This window comes from Gadus macrocephalus, chromosome 13, assembly GCF_031168955.1.
Source record: "Gadus macrocephalus chromosome 13, ASM3116895v1".
Taxonomy (NCBI): domain Eukaryota; kingdom Metazoa; phylum Chordata; class Actinopteri; order Gadiformes; family Gadidae; genus Gadus; species Gadus macrocephalus.
The window spans coordinates 3,559,332-3,576,589 of record NC_082394.1 but is presented as its reverse complement, the minus strand read 5'-3'; the positions used below and the strand labels follow the sequence as shown (position 1 = coordinate 3,576,589).

At 46.9% G+C, this 17,258-nt stretch overlaps 3 protein-coding genes across 4 annotated transcripts in view; 2 read left to right on the top strand and 1 right to left on the bottom strand.

The window, feature by feature from the left end:
- pltp (phospholipid transfer protein) overlaps window positions 1–17,258 on the bottom strand; it is a 103,844-nt gene that overhangs the window by 54,170 nt on the left and 32,416 nt on the right. The window lies entirely within an intron of this gene.
- ddx27 (DEAD (Asp-Glu-Ala-Asp) box polypeptide 27) lies at window positions 177–9,273 on the top strand. Of its 2 annotated transcripts, none has more exons than XM_060068936.1 (21): window positions 177–394; window positions 1,357–1,512; window positions 1,732–1,791; window positions 1,876–2,089; window positions 2,177–2,220; window positions 2,486–2,572; window positions 2,807–2,912; window positions 3,520–3,693; window positions 3,975–4,125; window positions 4,351–4,450; window positions 4,642–4,783; window positions 5,225–5,378; window positions 5,503–5,584; window positions 6,041–6,218; window positions 6,627–6,733; window positions 6,958–7,051; window positions 7,370–7,461; window positions 7,643–7,763; window positions 7,900–7,993; window positions 8,521–8,949; window positions 9,162–9,273. In XM_060068936.1, the coding sequence occupies exons 1-21, from the start codon at window positions 308–310 to the stop codon at window positions 9,166–9,168; spliced, it is 2,679 nt and encodes an 892-aa protein (XP_059924919.1). In that variant the 5' UTR covers window positions 177–307; the 3' UTR covers window positions 9,169–9,273. The 2 variants fall into 2 exon arrangements, with proteins under 2 accessions (XP_059924919.1, XP_059924918.1); XM_060068935.1 differs by having other exon boundaries at window positions 9,159–9,273.
- On the top strand, window positions 10,156–15,448 carry tsen2 (TSEN2 tRNA splicing endonuclease subunit). Its single transcript, XM_060069918.1, has 12 exons — window positions 10,156–10,635; window positions 11,082–11,148; window positions 11,414–11,453; window positions 11,947–12,117; window positions 12,308–12,530; window positions 12,608–12,700; window positions 12,970–13,020; window positions 13,279–13,417; window positions 13,585–13,621; window positions 14,183–14,288; window positions 14,880–14,969; window positions 15,204–15,448. The coding sequence occupies exons 1-12, from the start codon at window positions 10,447–10,449 to the stop codon at window positions 15,261–15,263; spliced, it is 1,266 nt and encodes a 421-aa protein (XP_059925901.1). The 5' UTR covers window positions 10,156–10,446; the 3' UTR covers window positions 15,264–15,448.

Genomic DNA, 17,258 nt, shown 5'->3' with positions numbered 1-17,258 from the left:
GGCTAAAATCACTATCTTTAGAGCTGCTTAAATACATTCCTGTCTTCACACTAAACATCCTGTCATTTTAAATTTGAGACGGCAATAAAGGATTTTATGAAATTCGAGTTGAGCAGTTCATTCCTCCGACCGCTAGGGCGGACCTAGCGTCCTTCCTCCACTTCCGTGCCCTGGTCCGTCACTTCCGCCAATACATTCCCCTTACCCACACGTGAGCGCCCTGGACACGAGCGCAGGGAAACGAATTGTTTTGATCAGTTCCCGATCTGATCTGGAAACGAAGTGATCGTTTCCACCAGACGTCACCATGCTGAGTGAACTGGACCTGATCGGAACCATCCTGGACGATGACGAGGTTCTGGAAGAGCCGGAGACCGACTCTGAGGATGGAGAAGTAAGTTTATGTTTAGGGCTACACGCTGCTAGCCTAGTGGTAGGCTCATAGCCATAGGGTAAACTTTGAGAACAGGCGTATAATCGTGGAGAAAAGTAAAGACTCATAGCTTAGTGATGGAGAATGGCAGAGCCATGGAGTAACGTAAGGGTACAGGCTTATAGTCATGGTGAAAGGGAAGGACCCATAGCATGGCTCTAGAGACAAGTGCAGACTCCTAGCTATAGAGACAGGTACATAATCATTTTCCTAGCTATAGAGACAGGTACAGAATCATCTATAGAGAAAGGTAGACTCATAGCTCTAGAGAAAGGTGCAGACTCCTATCTGTAGAGAAATGTACAGACTCATAGCTCTAGAGAAAGGTACAGACCCATAACTATAGAGAAAGGTACAGACCCTTAAATATAGACTGTACAGACTCATAGGTACAGACTCATAACTCTAGATAAAGGTACAGACTCACAGCTGCAGAGTAAGGTACAGACTCATAGCTGCAGAGTAAGGTACAGACTCACAGCTCTAGAAAAGGTTAAAGAATCATTGCTGTAGAGAAAGGTACAGATTCATAGCATGTCTCGAGAAAGTTACAGACTCATGGCTATAGTTCAAGGTACAGACTCATAGCTGTAGAGAAAGGTACAGACTCATAGCTGTAGACCAAGGTACAGACTCAGCTGTAGATTAAGTAACAGACTTAGCTATAGAGAAAGGTACAGAATCAGCTATAGATAAAGGTACGGACTCATAGCTGTAGACAAAGGTACAGACTCAGCTCTAGATTAATTTACAGACTCAGCTATTGAGAAAGGTACAGAATCAGCTATAGGTAAAGGTACAGACTTATGGTTCTAGAGAAAGGTACAGACTCGGTGTGCTGTGTACTTGTGTATCAGTACATGCAGTAGCTTACACCGTACAACGGTCAGCAGGTTAAATGAAGGTGTTTTGTTGTGTGGCAGGCGGACGCGCCCATCGTGCTGAACAGGAAGAAGAAGGAGGCTCGGAAGGGTCGCGGCGCAGGAGACTTCAACGCCGGCTTCGAGTTTGGGGCGCGAGACGCACCCGATAACCAGGACTGGGCGCTGGCGGACGTGATGTCACAGCTCAAGAAGAGGGTGAGCGTCCGCCTCTCTGAGCTTTACTTGGCGGAGTGGCGAGGTCAGAGGTTACCATATCATTCTGCATGGTTAAAGGGCTTACCAATTATTCTGAGGGGGTTTTGGGGGGGATATACCCTGGGTGAATACTCTAGTTTTTGGGCACTGTACACTGGGTGTCTAACTGTAGATTTGGGGTACTGTACCCGGGGGTCTTATCTGTAGTATTTTTTTCAGAGCGCTCCGACGACACTTGACGAGAAGATCGACAAAGTGAGGAAGAGGAGGAAGCTGGAGGTGAGTGTTGAGGAAATCCGCTCAGTCGCTGCTGCTGATGCTGCCGGTTGCCATGGTGATCACTAACAGGGATGCTCTTCACAGGAGAAGTCTGGCACAGGGGCCAAGCAGGAAGACGAGGAAGAGGAGGAAGGTGACGCCGATGAGGATGATGAGGAGGAGGAGGATGACGATGACGACGACGAAGAGGATGGTGATGATGGAGACGTAAAACCGGCCCAAGTAGAGGAGCCGGGAGAGAGTGAGGATGACGAGGATGAGTTTGACTCCGCCGACGAAGAGGTCCTCACCAAAGCCGGTAACTACATGCAAACCCAAATCTAAGTATGTCATCGTGCGCGGTTAAATACACGTCTCACCTCTCTCTGTGTGTGTCCGTGTGTAGACACTCTGAGGGATAAATCGGGAAAGAAGAGGAAAAAAGATGAGGTATGCCCTGTTTCCATGGCTTTTAGTCATTTTTAGTTTGTTCTCCTTCAGTGTTTGTAGCTGTATGTTGAAGCTGCTGCCTGTCTTGACCAGGTCTCCTTGAAAAAGAGACACCCCATCCCAACGGGACTTAACTGGTTTACTGGTTAAATAAGGATCCAATATAATACAATGGTGGTGACTTCATCATACTATAGAATCCACAGCAGTTCCTTACTCAGTGTGTGTGTGTGTGTGTGTGTGTGTGTGTGTGTGTGTGTGTCAGGCTCCAGACTGTTTCTACGAGGACGCCTCTAACTACGACGAAAAGCTGATGTTTCAGGACATGAACCTGTCCCGACCGCTGCTCAAGGTGACCTATGACCTCTCGCTCATATTGAGAGTGTGTGTGTTTGTATGTATGAATGTATATTATATATATATATATATAGAAAGTTATTTATATAGATATTTATCTAACCTGTGTGTGTGTGTGTGTGTGTGTGTGTGTGTGTGTGTGTGTGTGTGTGTGTGTGTGTGTGTGTGTGTGTGTGTGTGTGTGTGTGTGTGTGTGTGTGTGTGTGTGTGTGTGTGTGTGTGTGATCAGGCCATCAGCACCATGGGGTTCCGGGAGCCCACCCCGGTGCAGAAGGCCTGTATTCCTCTGGCTCTGCTGGGTCGTGACCTCTGCGCCTGCGCTGCCACTGGCACAGGTACGGACCAATCACGTCATACGCAGTCTCTCTGTCTGCTCTCTGATTGGTTGGCTGACGCTCTGCCTGCTCTCTGATTGGCTGTAGTTTTGGGGTACTATACCCTGGGCGTCTTACTGTAGTTTTGGGGTACTATACCCTGGGCGTCTTACAGTAATTTTGGGGTACTATACCCTGCATGTCTTACTGTAGTTTTGGGGTACTATACCCTGCATGTCTTACTGTAGTTTTGGGGTACTATACCCTGGGTGTCTTACTGTAGTTTTGGGGTACTATACCCAAGGGTCTTACTTTAAGTGTTGGGGTACATTACGGAGCAGTCATACGCAGTCTGTCTGTCTCCTCTCTGATTGGCTGGCTGTCCCTCTGTCTGCTTTCTGATTGGCCGTAGCTTTGGATTATTATACCCTGCGTGTCTTACTGAAGTTTTGGGGGGGCTTTACATGGGGTTCTAACTGTAAGTGTTCGGGTACTTTACGGACCAGTCATACGCAGTCTGTCTGTCTGCTCTCTGATTGGCTGGCTGACCCCCTATCTGCCCTCTGATTGGCTGGCTGACCCCCTGTCTGCTCTCTGATTGGCTGACCCTGTGCTCCTCCCACCCCAGGTAAGACGGCGGCCTTCATGCTGCCCGTTCTGGAGCGGCTGCTCTACAAGCCCAAGGAGACGCAGGTGACCCGGGTCCTGGTGCTGGTGCCCACCAGAGAGCTGGGCATCCAGGTCCACTCGGTGGCCCGACAGCTGGCCCAGTTCACCCCCATCTCCACCTGCCTAGCCGTCGGTATGGCAACCCACTGACCCACCCTCTCACCCAGACTACACTCACCCTCTCACCCAGACTACACTCACCCTCTCACCCAGACTACACTCACCCTCTCACCCAGACTACACCTCCCCCTGTCTGTCTGTCCCTCCTCCCCCTGTCTGTCCCTCCTCCCCCTGTCTGTCCCTCCTCCCCCTGTCTGTCTGTCCCTCCTCCCCCTGTCTGTCCCTCCTCCCCCTGTCTGTCCCTCCTCCCCCTGTCTGTCCGTCCTCACCCTGTCTGTCCGTCCGTCCCTCCAGGTGGTCTGGATGTGAAGTCCCAGGAGGCTGCGTTGCGCTGCGGTCCAGACGTGTTGATCGCCACCCCGGGTCGTCTGATCGATCACCTCCACAACACGCCCTCCTTCCAGCTCACCAACATCGAGATCCTCATCCTGGACGAGGCCGACCGGTCAGTGGGGCTAATACTATGCACAAAATGTATAATGTGTGTTTATTGTGTACTACTGTGTATTTAATGTGTATTTTTTATTTAATGTGTACTTTTTGTTTAATCTGAACTAAAGTGTGTTCAATGTGTATAACTGTGTGTTTTAATGTGTACTTGAGTGTTTAATTTGTGCAACCAGGTTAAATGTGTACTACTGTGTATCTAATGTGTACTACTGTGTTTCAGGATGCTGGACGAGTACTTTGAGGAGCAGATGAAGGAGATCATCAGGATGTGTGCCTTCCAGAGACAGACCATGTTGTTCTCCGCTACTATGAGTGACGAGGTAGGACTACGACTAGACTGAGGTAGTCTTCTCCTACAACTGATACTACTACTACTGAGGTATCTTATGTGTTTTGCATTTAGGTGATGTAGCATTTATGTGTTGTGTATGTATTCTATGTGTATATAGGTGATGTAGTGTCTATGTGTTGTGGATCTAGCTGATGTAGGATCTATGTGTTGTGGATCTAGGTCAAGGACCTGGCCTCAGTGTCCCTGAAGCAGCCTATCAGGATCTTCGTGAACAGCAACACGGACGTCGCTCCGTTCCTCCGTCAGGAGTTCGTCAGGATCCGACCCAACCGGGAGGGAGACCGCGAGGCCATCGTAGCAGGTTAGCATTCGCTCACATTAGCCTTCCGTTAGCATTAACGCTATGTTAGCATTCGCTCACATTAGCCTACCGTTAGCTTTCGATCCACATTAGCCTAGCGTTAGCATTAGCGCCATTGTTAGCATTCGCTTCACATTAGCCAACAGTTAGCTTTAGCTCCACATTAGCCTACTGTTAGCTTTAGCGGCACATTAGCATGCTGTTAGTATTAGCTTTAATTTATGCTACCGTTAGGACTAGCTCAACGTGACCATACCATTTGCATTAGCTCCACATTAGCATGCTGTTAGCATTCATTCCAAATATGCCTGCCGTTAGCATTAGCTCCACATTAGCATACCTTTAGCATTAGCTCGACATTAGCATGCTGGTGACATTAGCATACTTTGTGCAGTATCCGAGTTGTGTGTGCGTTTGTGTGTAATCCTCTCGTGGTTCCAGCCCTGGTGACCAGGACCTTCCAGGACCACGTGATGCTCTTCACCCAGACCAAGAAGCAGGCCCACCGCCTGCACATCCTGCTGGGGCTGCTGGGGGTCAAGGCGGCCGAGCTCCACGGGAACCTCAGCCAGACCCAGAGGCTGGAGAACCTGAGGTACACAACGCGCTCAGTACACACAATGACACGCCTTTTTACTTTTTATATATGTGTATTTATTAATGTGTAGATCAGCAGCATAGGTGGTAACCTAACCCGTCAGGTGATGTTGTGTCTCCAGGCGTTTTAAAGACGAGCAGATCGACATCCTGGTCGCTACGGACGTGGCTGCGAGAGGCTTGGACATCGATGGAGTCAAAACGGTATGGGGCTGCACCTAGAACTAGACTAGACTAGACCTAGACTACACTAGACTAGATCTAGACTGCACTAGATCTAGACTACACTAGACTTGATCTAGACTACACTAGATCTAGACTAGATCTAGACTACACTACACTAGATCTAGACTAGATCTAAACTACACTAGATCTAGACAACACTAGATATAGACTACACTAGTATAGATCTTGACTACACTAGTCTAGATCTAGACTACACTAGATCTAGACTACACTAGACTAGATCTAGATTATATCTAAACTACACTAGATCTAGACTAGTGTAGTCTAGATCTAGATCTAGACTACACTAGTCTAGATCTAGACCACCACTAGACAAGATCTCAACAACCAGTCTGTCTACCCGTCTGTGTGCAGGTGATAAACTCCACCATGCCCAACCCTAACCTGTCTGTCTGCTCCCCCGTCTGTGTGCAGGTGATAAACTTCACCATGCCCAACACGGTGAAGCACTACGTGCACCGCGTGGGGCGCACGGCGCGCGCTGGGCGGGCGGGACGCTCGGTGTCCCTGGTGGGCGAGACGGAGCGCCGCATGCTGAAGGACATCGTGAAGACGGCCCGCAACACGGTCAAGGCCAGGGTCATCCCCACAGGTAGGCAGGCAGACAGGTACTCAGACAGACAGACAGAAGGCCCGCAACACGGTCAAGGCCAGGGTCATCCCCACAGGTAGGCACACAGTCATACAGACAGACAGACAGTCAGACAGACAGGAGCACCATCAAGACCCGGATCACACCCATAGTTACAGACACAGACAGACAGGTAGACTCCCAGGAACATCTTCAAGGCCCGGGTTATACCCACAGGTACGCACGCAGACAGACAGACAGACAGACAGACAGACAGACAGGTACACACATAGAGACAGACAGGTAGACGGCCAAGGACCCTGTGAAGACCCGGGTCTATGTCTCTCTACCAGAGCTCTAGCACTGTGTGTCTATGTCTCTACCAGAGGCTCTAACATTGTGTTCTTACGTCTCTCGCCCTCTCTCTAGACGTGGTGGTGAGGTTTGCCTCTCATATCCGGGCTATCGAGAAGGACGTCTACGCCGTCATGAGACTGGAGAGAGAGGAGAGGGAGATGGCTGCGTCTGAGGCCCAGGTGTGTGTGTGTGTGTGTGTGTGTGTGTGTGTGTGTGTGTGTGTGTGTGTGTGTGTGTGTGTGTGTGTGTGTGTGTGTGTGTGTGTGTGTGTGTGTGTGTGTGTGTGTGTGTGTGTGTGTGTTCTGACGGTGTGTGTGTTCTGACGGTGTGTGTGTCTGACGGTGTGTGTGTCTGATGGTGTGTGTGTATATACTGACCCTCCTGTGTGTGTGTGTGTGTTCAGCTGAGCGTGGCCCAGAAGCGCCTCAACAAGCAGGAGGAGGTGGCCCCGGAGAGGACCTGGTTCCAGACGCCTCAGGACAGGAAGAAGGAACGCAGTGAGTGACACGCTTCCTCTCTAGTCCAGCGTAATGTGATGCGTAAGACGTTGCATGTTGTGAATCATGGTTTGCAACATATTATGTATCACGGTGTGTATCCCAGTGTGCAACATGCTATGTATCGTGATGTGTAACTTGGTATGGAACACGTGTGTATCATGGTGTGTCACGTGTTCTTAACATGTACGTATTATGTCACATGGATGCTTCGTGTTCTACTCTCATGTTTTCTTAACATGTATGTGGCATGGACGGATGGTGCTCTAGTGTCACGTGTTCTTAACATGTTTGTAACATGGATGCTTCGTGTTCCAGTGTCCAAGGCGCTGCAGGACTTTGACCTGGCTCTCAGAGGGAAGAAGAAGAGGGAAAAGTTCCTCAAGGACGGAAAGAAGAAGGAGCTGACAGTAAGTATGGGGTGGAGGAGGTGCTGAGGCTGGGTGGAGGAGGTGAAGGCTGGGTGGGGGAGCTGATGTAGTTTGGGTTCTGGACGTGACGTAGCTAATGTGTGGCCGTTATAGGCAGAAGACAGGGCACAGTTTATGGCTGGGTTGTGGAGGTGACGTAGCTAATGTGTGGCTGTTATAGGCGGAGGACCGGGCCCAGATGGAGCTGCTCAAGTCCCAGATGTACGCCGAGCGAGCCGCCAAGAGAGAGAGGCGGCCCCAGAGAGCCAGAGCCATGCCGGAGGAAACAGCGGCCCCCAAAGGTCAGAACACCTCATTACAGTTACTGTTATTATATTACGAAGACCATCACATCCACCCAAAACCTTGGGATAAAAATGGTGCTTGATGTAAATGTGAGCATTTAATCAACAAGAGATGTGTTCTGTCTGTCTGCAGCCAAGCCGAAGCCAGCCAAGTCTACGAAGAACTCAGTGTTCGACAAAGAGTTGACCAACACGAGCAGCAAGGTTCTCAAACAATTCAGAGCCGGGTAAGGACCTCTCTGTCTGACCACCTGACTGTCTGACCACCTGACTGTCTTTCTGTCCGTCTGTCTGTCTGTCTTCCAAATGTCTTTCCAGCTTTGATTTTTATTGTTTGTTCATGCTAATCTTGAATAGCGCAAGTGCTGCTGTGGAATTTCATGGAAACCCTGCACAAACCACCTTTTTAGTTTGATAATAATTTGGAGTTCCCCTAAACGTTCAAGAATGTGTCTTAATTGGAACTTAATTGGTTTGTGTTGCTGATGAGAGCACACATAGCAAAATTAACTTGACTTAATTTGTTGACACATTCTGCTACAATGTCTATAAATTTCACATGTAATTTTTAGCTACTAGTTTTGTGTTATGAGTCCATGGCGGAGAGATATTCGAGAATAATGAGGCATTTTTTAATTAGAGCATGGTGAGGTGTACTGTCGTGCTAATTTGATCGCGTTCTAATTGGTGTTGTTGACCAATCGGGTCGCTCTGATCAGACGGACCTGCGGTTGTAACCCATGTTGTCTTGTAGGCCGTCGTTTGAAGACCGGAAGCGCCTGGGGATGTCCAACAGGAGAGGAGGAGGAGGAGGAAGAGGAGCCCGAGGAGCAAGAGGAGGAGGAGGAGGAGGAAGAGGTGGAGGAGGAGAACGAGGAGGCGAAGGCGGAAGAGAAGGAGGAGGAGGAAGAGAAGGAGGAGGAGGAAGAGAAGGAGGAGGAAGAGGAGGAGGGCGAGGAAGAGGTGGAGGACGAGGAAGAGGAGGGAGAGGAGGAGGAGGAGGAGAAGGAGGTGGAGGTGGAAGTGGACCATGGAGAGGGGGTGGAAGTGGAGCAGGAGGAAGAACAGCAGGAGGAAGAGGTGGAGGAGGAAGAGGTGGTGGAGGAAGAGGTGGAGGAGGACGAGGAGGAAGAGGTGGAGGTGGACGAGGTGGAGGCGGAGGGAGAGGTGGATTCAAATCAAGGTACGTCTTTGATCAGTATACAACATGAACCTGTCTATATAACATGCAAAGTATATAACAGCGTGAACCATTCTATAACAACATGAACAGTCTATAACAAAATGATCAGTCTAATCCCATCAACAGATCTATACTAACAGCATAAGTGTAATAACATGAACAGTGCATTATAATATGTAACCGTATGTAATTCTCTGTTTCTGGCCCAGTAGGAGCTGAGCAGTGTTCGGTCGTCTCCTGTAGCCTGTGGATGTTCTGCGTTCTTCATGTACCTCAGTTAGATGTGTTTAATAAAGATGTCTTTAATAAAGTGTTTGGTAAAGATTTGGTGAATGTACTGACTCGCCGCATCAACAAATCATCACCTTCCAGAGACAGGTCACATCACAACCCGACAACATTCCTTAAAGCTCTGTGAACCCAAATTAGGTTTCGTTTTTTTACGTTGTAATGTCTTATGATCTTCAACGAATCAACAAAACCTCTCCGAGAGTGCTAAGCTTCCATGACACTTATAGTTCAACACCACGGCGTGGTGAATTTCATTAACAACAGCGCTTGTTAAAGCACATATACACATGATGGTATTAGCTTAAATATAATTACAAAGTTATATCCATAGGTACAACCAGGGGTTAGAACATACAGAGAAAGGTCATTAAGGAGCAGGTAGGGGTAAGACAATACAGAGACTGGTCATTAAGGAGCAGGTAGGGGTAAGGCAATACAGAGAGGTCATTATGGAGCAGGTAGGGGTTAGACAGGTCATTATGGAGCAGGTAGGGGTTAGACAGGTCATTATGGAGCAGGTAGGGGTTAGACAGGTCATTAAGGAGCAGGTATGGGTTAGACAATACAGAGACAGGTCATTAAGGAGCAGGTAGGGGTTGGACAGTACAGAGACAGGTCATTAAGGGGCAGGTAGGGGTTAGACTGTACAGAAACAGGCCATTAAGGAGCAGATGGGGGTTAGACAGTAAGTACAGATAAAGATTCAGGAGCAGGTAGGGCTTTAAACAATTTGTCAATGTGCCATTACATTTAACGTTGTCACTTTGGATTTGGGAAATATAAAATACACCAGGTATTTTATATAGTTAGTGTATTACATATTTAGCTATAACTAAGAATTTATAAACGGCTCAGAAAACGGACATTCCGTCACGAGTTTAATCGGTGGAAGAGGCGGAACTTTTGTCATGAACGGATGTTTCCTTCAGGAAGGAGTTCCGGGGACATCTAAAATGCTGTCCCCATCACAACACATGTAACTACTTGAAATGTATATTTGATCTATTATTCATATTCTATATATTATTTATATTATCTGTACGCATACTTTACGTATCCTTCTTGTAGAGTCTTGCTAGAAGTGTCCACCGGACGCCCACTGGACAGCAGGTGCAACTGTCAAACCAAGTTATTCAAGCGCAATCAGAATTAAACTAATGAATTAATAAACTATTTAATTCATAAAGGCAGTGAAGTAGGTAGTAAATGACGGAGGCGGCGTTTCTTGCGCCTCGGCGCCGCGCGACGGTGTACGAGGCGTACGAGGCGCCTTTCCCGGTGCCGCGCAGCGACGCGGAGGCGATGCGTTGCCGAGAGAGCGTTTACCGCGCCGACCTGGTGAACCAGCAGGTCCTGGTTCGAGACCCCGCTCACATTGAGCTGCTGTACGGACAGGTACACGTCCTTCTCTATCTGCCTGTGTGTCTGTCGGTCTTGTCTAATAATGTCTCCGATAACTGACTACTGGTTCTCTTCTGGTTAAGAGAGTTTGTCTCTTTGAGGACTGGTCTTTGAGGACTGGTTGTAACTTTACTGTGATAGAAGTAGAACCTATAGAACCTTGGACTAGGATGAGAAAAGATCCAATGGTACTCATCACTAGAGCAGGGGGCTCTCTCTCTCTCTCTCTATATATATATATATATATATATATATATATATATATATATATATATATATATATATATATATATATATATATAGGCTAGATAATATAATACTATATAAAGTATACAACACTGTATGAAGCATGTACACTATTTATGGGTGTGCGTATTGAGTTATCATTCTGGATATGATACTTTGTCTGTGTTTTGTTTATAATGTTGTTGTGTTTTCAGGGTTATTTCGGGAAGGGGATTCTGTCCAGAGCCCGGCCAGACTACAGCCTCTCTGACCGATGGCAGGGTGTGTGTGTGTGTGTGTGTGTGTGTGTGTGTGTGTGTGTGTGTGTGTGTGTGTGTGTGTGTGTGTGTGTGTGCGTATATATATATATATATATATATATATATATATATATATATATATATATATATATATATATATGTATATGTACGTCTCTTACCCTAACCCTCTCATCTCTAACCCTCTCATCCCTAACCGACTCATCTCTAACCCTAACATATAACCCTTTATATGTATAATCAATATATTCAATATCTGTATGTTGCAGAATTTGAAGGCCGACAGATTCCTGTCATCAGCAAAGCCAGGTCAGTAGCCAATCAAAAGCCAGGTCAGTAGCCAATCAAAAGCCAGGTCAGTAGCCAATCAAAAGCCAGGTCAGTAGCCAATAAAAGGCCAGGTTAGTAGTCAACCACAAGCCAGGCGAGTAGCCAGTCACAGGCCAGGTCAGTAGCCAATCACAAGCCAGGTCAGAAGCCATTCAGAAAGCTTTCTGTCTGTCCGTAGGGTCTGACATATTTCACTAGGGAGTTGAACAGTGCAGAAGGAGAAGAGGAGAGTCTAGCCACAAATTTCCCAAAACATTTGCGTGTGGTTTCCTTCTTGTGTTTCAGGTACAGTGAACATAAGGCGTCTCAGTGTAAACAATTTTTGATGCAGTATATATGTTAACCTCTTGTATGTTAACCTACATGTTAACTTTGCACCTGTCACTGAATGATTGGCTTGTCTGTCTAACCTGTCTGTCTAACCTGTCTGGCTGTCTATCTGTCTGTCTGTCTGTCTGTTGGTCCTCTCTAGGTATGAGCAGCTGTTATCATGGAGGCGGGACTATCTGCTGTCCAAGGGAATGGATGAGGAAGCTGTCAATCAAATACTTGTTAGGCTGTCTGAGCCAATCGAGCCGGCCGCAGAAAGTGAGGAGGCGGGGCTACCACAGACTGAAGACTCTTCCCAAAAGAAGAGGAAGAGGTATTCATCTAACCTCCTTCCTTTTACTCCTCTTTCCTGTTCCTCCTCCTCCTTCCGGTTCCTCCTCCTTCCTGTCGCTCTTCCTTTCTGTTTCTTCTCCTTCCTGTCGCTCTTCAGCCTGACTAGTCTTACTAGTTTTGTTTGAACTAGTGAGGTTAGCGAGTCTAAATAGTTGTTGTGTTTTTAACAGATCATCTTCGACAGATGAACAGAGGAGGAAATATTGCCCATACCAAGATAGGCCACACACTGACCCCGCCCCCAGGACTGGCTCCTCCCCCGTGGATGACTCCTCCCCCATGGCTGACTCCTCCCCCGTGGCTGACTCTGTGTTGGACTCCGCCCCGTGGACTGACTCCGCCCCTGAGTATGTCCTTGTGGAGGGGGACAGTGATGAGGAGGTTTGTCCAATAAACAACCAATCAATCCATCAATAATCAATACTCAGGTGCACAGATGGTCCCTGAAGCCTGTTGTTTTCTTCTGACAGGAGGGGGGGTCGGGGGGGTCAGAGGTCAACCAGGGGGGGGTGAGACGGCTGCCCTTCAGCACCACTGAGGTTCTACAGCTCACTCTGGAGGAGGTGAGACAGGTCCTGCCAACAGTTGCTAGGTGATGTGTTGCTAGGTGATGTGTTCCTATGTCATGTGCTGCTAGTGGGGTGATGTATTGCTAGTTAATGTGTTGCTAGGTGATGTGTTGCTAGGTGATGTGATGCTAGGTGGGTGATGTATTGCTAGGGGATGTGTTGCTAGGTGATGTGTTGCTAGGGGATGTGTTGCTAGGTGATGTGTTGCTAGGTGATGAAAGATGATGATAAGATTATTCACTAATCACCCTCTTCCATCTCAGGCATTCTTCCTGGTCTACGCTCTGGGCTGCCTTTCAGTCCACCACAACCAGGTAACTATCTTACTAACTAACTTACTAACTAACCTCTTAGTCTGTCACAACCAGGTAACTAACTAACTACCTTCTAAACCTAACCTACCTTTCAATACCTTAACCTAACCTTTCACAATAACTAAACCTTATCATTTCAATTAATATGTTACACCTTACCCTTACCTTAGTAAACATGTTAATGTCCACTCTATTGGCTCAAACATCTCACGTGTTTTGCTTCCATCGCTGAGAGTGCTCTCTTCTCTGATTGGCTAGAAGCCGCTGTCCATCAGTGAACTGTGGGGGAGGTTCCGGGGTGTTCAGCCCGGCTTTGAGAGCTCCTACGCAGCCTACCACTACTACCGTAGCCGGGCCTGGGTCCCCAAGCCCGGGGCCAAATACGGGGCGCACTTCAGTAGGTCACACCCTGTTAGCACGCGCATGGTGGTGTGTGTGTGTGTGTGTGTGTGTGTGTGTGTGTGTGTGTGTGTGTGTGTGTGTGTGTGTGTGTGTGTGTGTGTGTGTGTGTGTGTGTGTGTGTGTGTGTGTGGTCTATGTCTCATCTATTCTCTTCTCTCCCAGTGCTCTACAGAAAAGGACCCCCCTTCTACCATGCCAGGTACCCCTCATCCCTTACAGTTACCCTTAACCCTTAAACCTCCACACTTTACCCTTAACCTTAACCTCATCCTTTAATCATGAACCCTTAACCTTAACCTCATCCTTTAGTCATGAACCCTTAACCTTAACCTCATCCTTTAGTCATGAGCCCTAAACCCTGAGCTCTAATGTAACCTGTTCCTTGTGGAATTTAGACCTTTTAAGATGAGAAAGAACAACATTATAGGTTTAAAACCATGCAGTGAACTCCTCTCCTCCCTTCTCCTCTCTCATCCTTCCCTCTCCTCCCCTCCCCTTCCTCCTCCCCTCTCCTCTCCTCTCCTCTCCTCTCCTCTCCTCTCCTCTCCTCCTCCTCTCCTCCTCTCCTCCCCTCCACTCCCCCTCCTCTCCTCCCCTCTCCTCTCCACCCCCCTCCACTCCCCCTCCTCTCCCCTCCCCTCTCCTCCCCCCTCCTCTCCTCCCCCCTCCTCTCCTCTCCCCTCCCTCTCCCCCCTCTCCTCCCCCCCCCCTCTCCTCCCCTCCCCTTCTCCCCTCTCCTTCCCCCTCTCCTCCCCTCTAGTTATTCGGTGGTGGTGGAGCAGGTGAGGTCCTCAGGTGCGTCCTTGCGTCCGTTCACCTGGCGCTCTCTCGCGGCGCTCAGCAGGATCACCGCCAACGTCTCCAAGGTAACGGTCCCCATGGCAACAGTCCCCATGGCAACAAGGTCCCACCACTCAGCTAGTGCTAGCTAGTCTGGGTGAGTTGGCCGGTGGGTGAGTTAGGGGGGTAGGTTAGCTGGTTTAATAGGGTCGGTTAGTTCCGGCCCCCTTGTCAAGGCCAATATGTCCAATCACAGGTCAGGCGCCACCCGATTGGTCCAAACTCCTAGCGTCTTCCTCCGGGCCCTCTTGTGAAACCAAGGTGCGGAAAAAATCAGGCGACTATCAACTCAAGTTACTCCTCAGTAACTTCTTGCTCCTCAGTGTGACCCAAGAGTCATCCTGAAAAGAAGAAGCCCTGAAAGACAATGTAACGACACCGGAGCCCTTAGACACGTGGATATACAGATTTATAGGTTATCGATTACTATGGGTATGGCCAGGCAGGTAGTCTAACAATCATAAAGCCTGCCTGACGATATTAATGTGTGTGTGTGTGTGTGTGTGTGTGTGTGTGTGTGTGTGTGTGTGTGTGTGTGTGTGTGTGTGTGTGTGTGTGTGTGTGTGTGTGTGTGTGTGTGTGTGTGTGTGTGTGTGTGTGCGTGCGTGTGTGTGTAGGAGCTAATGATGTGTTACATCATCTATCCAGCCGACCTATCAGAGGCAGAGCTGACCTCTCCCCTCAGCCTGCACAGACTCACAGTCCAGGTACACGCACGCACACACACACACACACACACACACACACACACACACACACACACACACACACACACACACACACACACACACACACACACACACACACACACACACACACACACACACACATAAACACACACACACACACACATTAATATGGACACACTAATATGCCCACAATTGTATACACAAACGGGCATACATATACACAGTTATATTCTCTCTCTCTCTCTCTAACAGGAAGTGGTCATAAAGAGATGGATTTCCTCACGGGAGCGAGCTGAGCTAGATGACATTTGATTGGCTTTTCAGAGACTTTTGTCATCATTATAATGTTTAGCATGGCATTATGATGCTAACCCTTGAAAAAAAAAAAAATGTTAGCATTATAGTAGCATTATAAGCTAACCTGTTAAGCTGTTGCTCACTTACAGGTGTCTGGGTAGTTCTGTTTTGTTAAAGAAAATAAAAGTATTGTTTTTTAAGCATGAGAGATTATATGAGTGAATGTGAGTGAATATATGAGCGAATGTGAGGGGGAATGAGAGGCTGAATGTGAGATGAATGAGAGTGTGAATGTGTGAGTGCTTGAGAGGTTGAACAACATGTGAGTGAATGAGGGGGGTCAATGGTATATGTCTGGTAACCAGGGTGACCGGGTGGACGTAACTCCACACTAGGAGTAACAAGGCCATGAGCCCAGCCTATCATGTTGCAGGAAACTGCTCAGTCTACCCTCTGAACCACTAGAGAAGGATAAATGTACACTTAACATATAAACTCGCATCAATAGTATATACTATCATTGCTAAACAATTTTCAAATAATTATAAACGTATTGTTAACGATAATCATCATACACCATTAATGTTATACTAATGCACCCTTTGTCCACTATTATCTCCCCTATTGTAATTTAAAGTAGTGTGTGTTATAAATTATAATGTAAGATATTATCACCTCTTTAGTGCACGATGCAATTCTATGATATAAACCCTGAAGACACTGCATTCTTATCGTACAGTACTACTGCACTACTACTATAGCACAACTGTTGAGTATTGGAGTGAACTGAAAGTGGGACTGGAGTAATAATAATAATAATACATTTCATTTAGAGGCGCCTTTCAAGACACCCAAGGTCACCTTACAGAGCATATAGTCATCATACATTTTTTAAAAAACAAGACATTGTGGAAAAAATAAATAAATAAACATAAGCAATAATAAATAAATAAAACAAAAACAAGACAAAAAAAAAAAACTATACTGTAGCTATACTATAGTAGAACTATACTGTAGCTATACTACAGTAGTACTATACTGTATGGTATTGGAGTTGTACTACCCTAGTATTACTGTAGTAGAATATACTGTAGCTATACTATAGTAGTACTATACTGTAGCTATACTATAGTAGAACTATACTGTAGCTATACTATAGTAGAATATACTGTAGCTATACTATAGTAGAATATACTGTAGCTATACTATAGTAGAATATACTGTAGCTATACTATAGTAGAATATACTGTAGCTATACTATAGTAGAACTATACTGTAGCTATACTATAGTAGTACTATACTGTATGGTATTGGAGTTGTACTACTCTAGTATTACTGTAGTAGAATATACTGTAGCTATACTATAGTAGTACTATACTGTAGCTATACTATAGTAGTACTATACTGTAGCTATACTATAGTAGAACTATACTGTAGCTATACTATAGTAGAACTATACTGTATGGTATTGGAGTTGTACTACTCTAGTATTACTGTAGTAGAACTATACTGTACTAGAACTAAACTGTTATCGGAGTTGTAGTACTGTAGTAGGACTGTAGTAGAACTATACTGTATGGTATCAGAGTTGTAGTACTGTAGTAGGACTGTAGTAGAACTATACTGTATGGTATCAGAGTTGTAGTACTGTAGTAGGACTGTAGTAGAACTATACTGTATGGTATCAGAGTTGTAGTACTGTAGTAGGACTGTAGTAGAACTATACTGTATGGTATCAGAGTTGTAGTACTGTAGTAGGACTGTAGTAGAACTATACTGTATGGTATCAGAGTTGTAGTACTTTAGTAGGACTGTATCACCAGCCTTGTGGACGAGTCGACTCTAAGGTTTCTTGATGGTTAAAACCCGTTGTAACACTAAGAGATGGGTTAGGGTTCTCAGGTCCTGCAGCTAGGGTTCCAGAGGACTCCGTTCCCCGGCGTCCTACAAACACTAAACCCCGGCTGGAAAGGTCAGTCACCACGCAGATCCTATCATTCTGACACAAAG